Source organism: Piliocolobus tephrosceles, chromosome 21 (genome assembly GCF_002776525.5).
Source record: "Piliocolobus tephrosceles isolate RC106 chromosome 21, ASM277652v3, whole genome shotgun sequence".
In the NCBI taxonomy this organism is placed as follows: domain Eukaryota; kingdom Metazoa; phylum Chordata; class Mammalia; order Primates; family Cercopithecidae; genus Piliocolobus; species Piliocolobus tephrosceles.
Genome location: NC_045454.1, coordinates 4,147,773 through 4,158,761, shown reverse-complemented (window position 1 = coordinate 4,158,761; position 10,989 = coordinate 4,147,773). Strand labels below are relative to the sequence as shown.

The 10,989-nt window shown below is 48.0% G+C and overlaps 1 protein-coding gene across 2 annotated transcripts; it reads left to right on the top strand.

Moving 5' to 3' along the window:
- Nucleotides 1-413: 413 nt before the first annotated feature.
- ZNF256 (zinc finger protein 256) lies at nucleotides 414-6,983 on the top strand. Of its 2 annotated transcripts, none has more exons than XM_023184410.3 (3): nucleotides 414-813; nucleotides 3,700-3,826; nucleotides 5,096-6,983. In XM_023184410.3, the coding sequence occupies exons 1-3, from the start codon at nucleotides 781-783 to the stop codon at nucleotides 6,817-6,819; spliced, it is 1,884 nt and encodes a 627-aa protein (XP_023040178.1). In that variant the 5' UTR covers nucleotides 414-780; the 3' UTR covers nucleotides 6,820-6,983. The 2 variants fall into 2 exon arrangements, with proteins under 2 accessions (XP_023040178.1, XP_023040179.1); XM_023184411.3 differs by lacking the exon at nucleotides 414-813 and adding an exon at nucleotides 4,901-5,011 and having other exon boundaries at nucleotides 3,709-3,826.
- The last annotated feature ends 4,006 nt before the right edge of the window (nucleotides 6,984-10,989 follow it).

Here is a 10,989-nt window from a genome sequence, read left to right as displayed (position 1 = left end):
TTTTTTTTTTTTTTTTTGGTATTTTTTGTATTTTAGAGACGGCGTTTCGCTGTGTTTGCCAGGATGGTCTCGATCTCCTGACATCGTGATCCGCCCGCCTCGGCCTCCCAAAGTGCTGGGATTACAGGCCTGAGCCACCGCGACCGGCCGCAACATAGTCATTTTTATTTGCTTTCTCTTCCAGTGGATATATTTTGTGACTGATTGATTGTATGTAATAACATGTGCATTTGGATATGTGCCTCTGGGAACACACGAAATGACACGTCTTCAAATAAACACTCTCAGACAGCAATCGGTAGAAACCTGGGTACGTCTCCTTTAAGAAACAGCGAAGCCCCGCCTCCGCCCCAACCTGGAGTGTCATTTCCCAGCGCCCCCTACAGAGGTTTGGACTTTACTTCCGGAAGGGGGTGGAGGCGACCCTCACTCTTCCGCAGTGCCTACAACATTACCCAGAATGGCCTGCGTTGGGCGACGGCGATCTTCAGCCAGTGAGGCCTCCGAAAGGTGGCGTTTCCGTAAGCGCACGCGCGGTCGCGGCGGGACTTCCGTCGTCCTCCCGGTGGCGGTCGTTTTGGCATTTGTCCGGACTCTTTCCTTGGTAGAAAGCAGCGGAGCGATAGTCAGCATCGTCCGTGACTGACTGAGAGGGCGCAAAAGGAGTCTTCCCCGCTGCACAGAGGCGAAGCTGAGGTTTGGCGGCGCCCGGGGTATCCCGGCCCGGCCCGGCCCGGAATAAGGACTTCCTCTCCTGTCCCGCTCCGCCCACAGAGTCCGATGGCGGCGGCCGAGCTGACGGCCCCGGCCCAGGTATGTGCCGCGTCCTCCGGACCTTCCCCGCCCTCCCCACGCGAGTCGTAGCACTCCGAGGGCGCCTGGTCGCGGCCCTGCAGCCCAGGACAGGACATGGGGGCTCGCCGGAGGGGCGCCCGTTTCCAACACCTGGGAAAGGGAGGGCGCGACTGCAAGGGGCCCCTGATGAGAGGCGCCACCGAGCCCTGGGGCACAGAGGTGACACAGCCAGTGCGAGGGCACCCGGCTCCGAGGCCAGGCATGGGGCTTCAAGGAGGCCTAAGCCCGTTTAATACTGCTATGGATGCCCTTCTCTGAGGCCTGGCCCTTTCCACGTTTCCCTTGGCTGTAGAGGGGGTTATGAAACCTACGCCGGGAAGGGGAGGGTTTCCCAGTCTCTCACTAGCCTTAACTCCCATCCGCAGGTTGTCTGGGTTGCGGAGTGCCATTCCCCCAGCCCTTAGTTCTGAAGACATTGGGAGAACCCCAAGCCCAGGGTTCTATGTCCGTGTGAGTGTGCATATAGAGTTCCAATTTGTGGCAGCCAATATGAACAGGGGTGGAAGGTTTTTCCAGAAAGGTGCAAGATGTGCAAACGGTTAGGTGCAGTACGGAGCTGGAAGCCTTTATGAAGCCACAAGTCTCCTTATTTTCTGGTAGGAAGCAAAGGACAGGAGGATAGGCGTCAGGACTGCAGTGGCTGCCTGAGAAGTTGAGTGTGTTTTCAGGAGGCAATAGCAAGTTTGAATCAAAAAGTAATTTACCAAGGTCTTCACAGGCTTCATCTGTGTGCACAGTGGGGCAACAAACTGTGGGGTTGAGGGAGGAGGAAGGAAAATCAGGGTAGACTAGTCCAAGTGAGGGTTACTGGCCCAGGATCGTGGTTTAGGAGATGTGGTTAGATTCTGGATGCGCGGTTTCAAAAGGGACAACTAAATTACATAATGTAGGTGAGGGAGTGAAACCGAGGATTCAGAGAAGACCCCCGGGTTTTTGGTATTAGTAGCTGTAGGGAAAGAAGTTTCATCAACTAAGATGAACAAATTGGCAATAGGAGTAATATTCACTAGGGATATCAGGTTTATTTGGGTCATGCTAAGAGTCACATCTTTCAGAGCCTACTAAATGCAGGCGTTAAGTGAGCAGATGAACACGCAGGTCTTGAAATCTAGGGAGTAGTGACTGGGCGCGATGGCTCACGCCTGTAATCCCAGCACTTTGGGAGCCTGAGGCGAGTGGATCAGAAGATCAAGACCATCCTGGCTAACACGGTGAAACACCGTCTCTACTAAAAATAGAAAAATTAACCGGGCATGGTGGCGGGCGCCTGTAGTCCCACCTACTAGGGAGGCTGAGGCAGGAGAATGGCATGAACCCGGGAGGCGGAGCTTGCAGTGAGCCGAAATCACGCCATTGCACTCCAGCCTGGGCAACAGAGACTCCGTCTCGAAAACAAAACAAAACCAAAAAAAACCCAGTAGTTCAGGGTGCAGATATTCCAGATGTGGCTGTTGTGTGCACCGAGATGAGTGAGCTGTGGGGCACGGTTAGGCGGGGCAAGCTCTAGATTTTGGTTGTAAAGCTGTTAGTGGGCCAAGATGGGGAGGATGATGGTGGAGTAGGTGGTCGTGAAGGCAGGGTATGTAAAAGACAGTGTCATTTGGCAGGGGCCAGGGCTTCCAAGAGAAGAATGGACATGAGATGGATGCAAATGCATAGGCCACTCAGGACAGAACTCGTGCTTATTCACCACGTTGTGGGTATCCAGGATTTTGTGATAACTTGAGGAGGCCTGGGTGTTTCATTCAGGCTGGAAGATTAAATTAATGTCATGTGGTCATTTGTGACAGTCATTGTGTGTGAGATGAGCGACCAGTGAGGCTGTGATTTAAATGAGCTTTAGGTGTATAGTGACTGCCAAGGGGATGGTAAGTGCGGCACAGAAGTTGAATAGGGCCATGGTGTGAACCCGGGAGGCAGAGCTTGCAGTGAGCTGAGATCTTGCCACTGCACTCCAGCCTGGGCGACAGAGCGAGACTCTGTCTCAAAAAAAAAATAAATAAATAAACTGTTGATCTCATTTGTCCAATGTCACGTGTCTGTATTTGGCTGTTGGTTATCCAGTCTCTTTTTTTTTTTTTTTTTTTTTTGGGGGGGCTAAGTCTTGCTCTGTCACCCATGCTGGAGTGCAGTGGCACGATTTCGGCTCACTGCAACCTCCACCTCCTGGGTTCTAGTGATTCTCCTGCCTCGCCTCCCGAGTAACTGGTACTACAGCCCCGTGCCACCACGCCTGGCTGGCTCATTTTTTGTATTTTTAGTAGAGATGGGGTTTTACCATGTTAGCCAGGATGGTCTCAATCTCCTGACTTCGTGATCTGCCCACCTCAGCCTCCCAAAGTGCTGTGATTACAGGCATGAGCCACTGTGCCCCGCCCAGGTTATCCACTCTTTCACCCAGGTAGCATGTGGGGAGGCCAGGATTTGCCTGTGGCATGGAACGTAGTGGTGGTCATGGTCATATGGCAGTGGGATGTGGAGACCTGAGGTATATGCAGTATAATGAATGATACGCACTTGGAGAGGGAGTGTACCTGGTGGCCCCAGTGCCCCCGTTGAGACTTACGTGACCTTGATCATACCAGAGGAATGCTTGTCAGGAAGGAGTGGTTGCCCTTACGCCACGCCCTCAGCTTAGATACATGTATTTGTTCACCTGCCTCTTGTTACTGATGGCTGCAACCGGTGACCAAGAGCCCCATTAGGAGACAACAGCACCAGTTGACTGCTTTCTCCTCTGAGTTGGGGAGCTTGGAAAGAGGATGGGGTAAATGTGTGAGGGGAAGGATTATGGATCCTGAGAGGAAGAACCGTTTGTGGTTTCATCTGTCCCCATCCTGGCAGGGCATTGTGACGTTTGAGGACGTGGCTGTGTACTTCTCCTGGAAGGAATGGGGTCTTCTTGATGAGGCTCAGAAATGCCTGTACCATGATGTGATGCTGGAGAACTTGACACTTACAACCTCCCTGGGTAAGGTCCTCACACCCACCTCTGTGTCCCGAGCTAGTCTTTGCTCTTACCCTTTCCCCAGGGACAGATATGTCTTCACAAGAGGACCCTTGACACAGCTTCCTGTTCCTGGGTAGGTGCTGCAGTTGGTAGGGCTAAGGTTGCATGTTGCCTGCTTTTCTCCTTGAGCAGGCAACACCTGCTTCCTCATGTGGAAAGATTCAGAGTCAGGCTTCTTATAGTCAGCCTCATGGATCTCACCTTGTTTGCGTCTCCCTGACCAGGTGGCATTGTCCAGATCTGAGGCTCCTGGAGGCCCTGGAGACCCAGATTCTACTTCCTTCCTCTAGGGTACACTTCCTCATACCTGCCTCTGCCAGCAGTTATGTGGACTATGAGAGAGGACTTGCAAAATCCTCCTCTGAATTTCTCCTTGTGTTGCTTTTTTTTCTTGTGGGCTATCATGTGCAGAGTCATTCTGGGCTGGTCTTGGGTACTTGCATATTCCAAGTTCCATGTTCTTGATCGTAGGGGTCAGGTGGACAGGCCCTATGGTTCCGAGGATGGCTGTGATTCCCCACAGCAAGGTGGACTTAGAGGGATCCTGGCCCTGGGAACCGCCTAAAGGAGGATATTCTGTCAGGGTTATGTCCAAATCATACCAGAAACATACCCTGTTTGACCAATATTTTGGTGCTAATGACATTTGGGGCCAAACCTCATTACTGCCTTTTCTTTCCCATTCTGGACACTTAGCCTGCTTGTCAGCTCTGTACCTGGTTTCTGTGTCTCTCACTTGCAGCCTGGGGTTAATCCCCACATCTCTGGACTCCGTGTCTCACCCATTTTTCTCACTGCCTTATCTGCAGTGCTCTTCAGTGTTGGCCTCTACATCGTATGTTATGAGGTGTCCAGTGTCCACGTATGTCAGCTGCTATTTTGTTGTCACATTTTCTTGGACCAGGACACATACCTGCACACAATGCGCATGTTAGCAGGAGAACAGATCTCACTGAAAATTGCTCTAGAGGAATGAGTTGTGTATCCTGCTGCTTCTCCATGTTTCTCATCCCATGGCTCTGTTTTTTAACTTAGGAGCCCTCCCCAGTTCCGTGATCTTCAGAGGCCCAGTTCTGCTAGCAGCCCCATCTTCAACTTGAACCCAACACCTTGGTCCTGAAAACAACCCCATGGACTCAGTTCCGGGTTTGTTGGATGCACGTTTGTCTGTGGGCTACCCCCACTCCACTGAAGTCAGCATGCTCTTCACCATCATTTTCTTTCTTTCAGGTGGTTGTGGAGCAGGGTATGAGGAGGCACCTTATCAGCAGAGCACTTCTTCACAGCGGGAGTCACAGGTTAGGCTTCCTAAGGCCCTTCCTTCTCCCCAGAAGACCAATCCCTGTGAGATATGTGGCCCAGTCTTGAGAGAGATTTTGCACTTGCTTGAGCACCAGGGAACACACCATGGTCAAAAACTGTATACAGATGGGGCATGTAGGAAACAATTACAATTTACTGCATACCTTCGTCAGCACCAGAAGCAGCATGTTGGACAGAAGCACTTCAGAAGCAATGGGGACAGAGACCTGTTTTTGAACCGCTGCACATTTGAAGTATCTGGGAAACCCTTTCCTTGCAAGGAGGTTGGGAAGGATTTCCTGGCGAGATCAAGATTTCTTCAGCAACAGGCTACTCACACCAGAAAGAAGTCAAACAGAACCAAGAGTGCAGTGGCCTTTCACAGTGTAAAAAATCATTACAACTGGGGAGAATGTGTGAAAGCTTTCAGCTACAAACATGTACGTGTTCAGCACCAGGGAGACCTCATTAGGGAAAGATCTTACATGTGCAGTGAATGTGGGAAATCTTTTAGCACAAGCTGTAGCCTCAGTGATCATTTGAGAGTTCACACTTCAGAAAAGCCTTATACATGTGGGGAATGTGGGAAATCCTATAGGCAAAGCTCTAGCCTTGTTACGCACCGAAGAGTTCACACGGGAGTAAGACCTCATCAATGTGATGAGTGTGGAAAATTATTTAACAGGAAGTATGACCTTCTTATACATCAGAGAGTTCATACTGGAGAAAGGCCTTACAAGTGCAGTGAATGTGGGAAATCCTTTAGCCATAGCTCCAGCCTCATTACACACCAGAGAATTCATACTGGAATGAGGCCTTATGAGTGCAGTGAATGTGGGAAATCCTTTATCCATAGTTCTAGCCTTATTACACACCAGAGAGTTCACACTGGTACAAGGCCTTATATGTGCAGTGAATGTGGGAAATCCTTTAGCCAGAGCTGTCACCTCATTAAACACCGGAGACTTCACATTGGAGAAGGGCCTTATGAGTGTAGTGAATGTGGGAAATTGTTTACTTACAGATCTCGTTTCTTCCAACACCAGAAAGTTCATACTGGAGTAAGATCTCATGAATGTCATGAATGTGGAAAATTATTTAGCAGGAAATTTGACCTCATTGTACACGAGAGAGTTCACACAGGAGAGAGGCCCTATGAGTGCAGTGAGTGTGGAAAATCCTTTACCTGTAAATCCTACCTCATCGCACACTGGAAAGTTCATACTGGAGCAAGGCCTTATGAATGTGGGGAATGTGGGAAATCATTTACCCATAGCTCTACACTCCTTCAACACCAGAGAGTTCACACTGGAGAACGGCCTTATGAGTGCAGGGAATGTGGGAAATTTTTCAGCCAGAGCTCCAGTCTCATTAGACATAGGAGAAGTCACACCGGAGAAAGGCCTTACGAGTGCAGTGAGTGTTGGAAATCCTTTAGTAACCGCTCTAGCCTCGTTAAACACCAGAGAGTTCACACTGGAGAAAGGCCTTATGAATGCAGTGAATGTGGAAAATCCTTTAGCCAGAGCTCTAACCTCAGTAATCACCAGCGAGTTCACAGCGGGGAAAGGCCTTACGAGTGTAGTGACTGTGGAAAATCTTTCACCTTCAACTCCAACCTCCTAAAACATCAGCATGTTCACAAGGGATAAAGGTTAGGTAACACCCATAGGGCTGTCCCGGACTGAGAAGGGTCCCTGCAGAATTCACAGGTGTAAATAAATAAATAAATATGTATTTTCAATAACCATGCTTTATATTTAGGATATGTTCTCTGAATTTTGTTTTATACAAATAAATTTATATGTGTACGTACTACTTTGTCTCTCTTATGTCCACACATAAAACCAAATGGTTTCTTTTTAAAAAAAAATTCTTTGTTTTTAAATGGACAAATTAGAATTGTCCATGTTCCTGGAGTACATAGTGATGTTTTTGTGATACCTATAATTTAGAGTGATCAGAGTAATTAGCATATCCATCATCTCACACATTCGTCATTCCTTTATATTGAGAACATTCAGTCTCAATTGCCATTCTCCCAACAACCTGAAATTATATATTATTAACTTTAGTTCTCCGGTAGTGGTATAGAACACTAGAACTTATTCCTCCTGTCTAGTTGCAATTTTGTAGACTTTAACCAATCTTTGTCTATTCCTGCCTACCCACTACCCTTCCCAGCCTCTAGTATCCTCTGTTCTACTTTTTACTTCTAAGAGATCAACTTTTATTTTGTGGGGGTGGGGGACAGTCTTGCTCTGTCTCCCAGGCTTTTTTTTTTTTTTTTTCGAGACGGAGTTTTGCCCTTTTTGCCCAGGCTGGAGTGCAATGGCACGATCTCGGCTCACCGCAACCTCTGCCTCCCGGGTTCAAACGATTCTCCTGCCTCAGCCTCCCGAGTAGCTGGGATTACAGGCTTGTGCCACCACCCCGGCTAATTTTGTATTTTTAGTAGAGACGTGGTTTCTCCATGTTGGTCAGGCTGGTCTTGAACTCCCGACCTCAGGTGATCCACCCGCCTCGATCTCCCAAAGTGCTGGGATTACAGGCGTGAGCCACCGCACCCAGCTTTTTTTTTTTTTTAAAGCTTCCACATACGAGTGGGAATGTGCATGTTTATGTTCCTGGCTTATTTCTCTTAAATAGTGTCCTCCATTTCCATCCATGTTGCCTCAGGTGACAGGATTTCATTCTGCTCTTTGAATAGTATTCCTTTGTGTGTATAAACCACATTTTCTTTATCCATTTATCTGTTGTTGGACATCTAGGTTGATTCCATATTTTGGCTATTGTGAATAGTGCTGCAGTAAACAGGGTGTCAATGTGTCTCCAATGTGATGATTTTCTTTCCTTTGGATAAAGTCCCAGTAGGGGGATTGCTGGATGATATGGTAGTTGTATTTGTAGTTTTTTTGTGTGTTCTTTTGTTTTTTGAGACAGAGTCTCACTCTATTGTCCAGGCTGGAGTGCAGTGGTGTGATCTCAGTTCACTGCAACCTCTGCCTCCCGGGTTCAAGCGATTCTCCTGCCTCAGCCTCCTGAGTAACTGGGATTACAGCCGTGTGCCACCACGCGCAGCTAATTTTTGTATTTTTAGAAGAGATGGGGTTTCACTATGTTGGTCAGGCTGGTCTTGAACTCCTGACCTCGTGATCCGCCTGCCTCAGCCTCCCAAAGTGCTAGGATTACAGGCGTGAGCCACCACGCCCAGCATATTTGTAGTTTTTAGAGGGACCTCAATACTGTTTTCCATAGTGGCTGTACTAGTTTGCATTTGCACCACCAGTGTATGAGTTCCCTTTTCTTGTATTTTGGTGTTTTTTTTTCTTTTTTGAGACAGAGTTTCACTCTCATCACCCAGGCTGGAGTGCAATGGCACGATCTCGGCTCACTGCAACCTCCGCCTCCCAGGTTCAAGCAATTCTCTTGCCTCAGCCTCCTGAGTAGCTGGGATTACAGGCCTGCGCCACCACACCTGGCTAATTTTGTATTTTTAGTGGAGATGGGGTTTCTCCATGTTGGTCAGGCTGGTCTCGAACTCCCGACCTCAGGTGATCCGCCTGCCTCAGCCTCCCAAAGTGCTGGGATTACAGGTGTGAGCCACCACGCCCAGCCTTTTTTTTTTCTCTTGAGACAGGGTCTTGCTCTGTTGCCCACGCTGGAGTGCAGTGGTGTGATCTCGGCTCACTACAACCTCCGCCTCCTGGGTTCAAGCAATTCTCCTGCCTCAGTCTCCTGAGTAGCTGGGATTATAGGCGCACACCACCTCGCCTAGCTAATTTTTGCATTTTTAGTAGAGACAGGGTTTCACCACGTTGGTCTTGAACTCCTGACCTCGTGATCCACCCAGCTCAGCCTTCCAAAGTGCTGGGATTACAGGTGTGAGCCACCGCGCCCGACCATGAGTTCTCTTTTCTCTGCATCCTTGCCAGCATCTGTTTTTGTCTTTTTGATGATAATTATCCTAAACGGGGAGAGGTGATACCTCATTGTGGTTTTGATTTGCATTTCCCAGATAGTGATGAGTGTGTTTTAATATATTTGTTGACCATTTGTATGTTGTCATTTGAAAAATGCCTATTCAAGTCGTTTGACATTTTTAAATTGGATTGTTTGAGGGTTTCTTTGCTGTTGAAATATTTCAGTTGCTTGTGTATTGTATTCTGGCTTTATTTATTTATTTATTTATTTATTTATTTATTTATTTTGAGACGGAGTTGCTCTGTTGTCCACGCTGCAGTGGCACGATTTCAGCTCACTGCAACTTCTGCCTCCCGGGTTCAAGCAATTCTCCTGCCTCAACCTCCTGAGTAGCTCAGATTACAGGTGTGCGCCACCACACCCAGCTAATTTTTGTATTTTTAGTAGAGACGGGTTTTTGCCATGTTGGTTAGGCTGGTCTCAAACTCCTGACCTCAAGTGATGTGACCCCCTTGGGCTCCCAAAGTGCTGGGATTACAGGCATGGCCACTGCATCTGGCCTCTTTCTTGATTCTTGACATTTTTCTTACACTGTCACCGAGTGGGTTCTACATCAGAAAAAGATGAACAGGCCAGGTGTAGTGGCTGAATCCTATAATGCCAGCATTTAGGGAGGCCGAGGTGGGAGGATGACTTGAACTCAGGAGTTTAATACCAGCCTGGGCAACATGGCAAAACCGCATCTCTGCAGAAAATACAAAAATTAGCCGGGTGTAGTGGTGCACGCCTATAGTCCCAATTACTCCTGAAGGCTGAGATGGGAGGATCGCTTGAGCCTGAGAGGTTGAGACTGCAGTGAGCCTTGATCGTGCCACTGCACTTCAGCCTTGGCAACAGAGTGAGACGCTGTCTCAAAAAAGGAAAAAAAAAAAAAAAAAAAAAAGAATGTGGAGATAAGCAGATTTCAAATGTGAAGTGAAAAAGAAGCTCTTCCTTGTTCAAACCATATTGCTAAGTGAGAAAAGCAAAGTACAGATATGTATAGAATCTATGACTTTTTTTCCTATAAGATGAAAAACCTATAATATAATTGACACACACCGAATAATGAGCAAAGGGAGACACAATTCTCTGAGGATAATACTATACTGCAAATTTCACCTTCTGTTTTTACTTATTCATTAAATTATTTATTTAGAGACAGGGTCTTGCTCTGCTGCCCAGACTAGCCTCAAACTCCTGTGCTAAAGTGATTCTCCCTCTAAGCCTCCCAAGTAGGTGGGTGAACAGGCACACTTTTTCTCCACCTTGGTATTGTTCAATGTTTTTTTTTTTTTTTTTTTTTGAGACGGAGTCTCGCTCTGTTGCCCGGGCTGGAGTGCAGTGGCCGGATCTCAGCTCACTGCAAGCTCCGCCTCCCGGGTTTACGCCATTCTCCTGCCTCAGCCTCTGGAGTAGCTGGGACTACAGGCGCCGCCACCGCGCCCGGCTAGTTTTTTTGTATTTTTTAGTAGAGACGGGGTTTCACCGTGTTAGCCAGGATGGTCTCGATCTCCTGAACTTCTGATCCGCCCGTCTCAGCCTCCCAAAGTGCTGGGATTACAGGCTTGAGCCACCGCGCCTGGCCTTGTTCAATGTTTTTAATAAAGAAAAAGAATCTCATTTTAATGACAAAACCAACAAGGGGACCATTTTTAATCACATGCTGACCTTAATTCCATGTCTTCTTAGACATCACTGTTAAAACTTCTGGGCCAGGTGAGGTGGCTCACGCCTGTAGTCCCAGCACCTTGGGATGCTGCCTCTGGTGGATCACCTGAGGTGAGGAGTTTGTGACCAGCCTGGCCAAAATGGTGAAACCTTGTCTCTACTAAAAATACAAAAATTAGCCGGGTGTG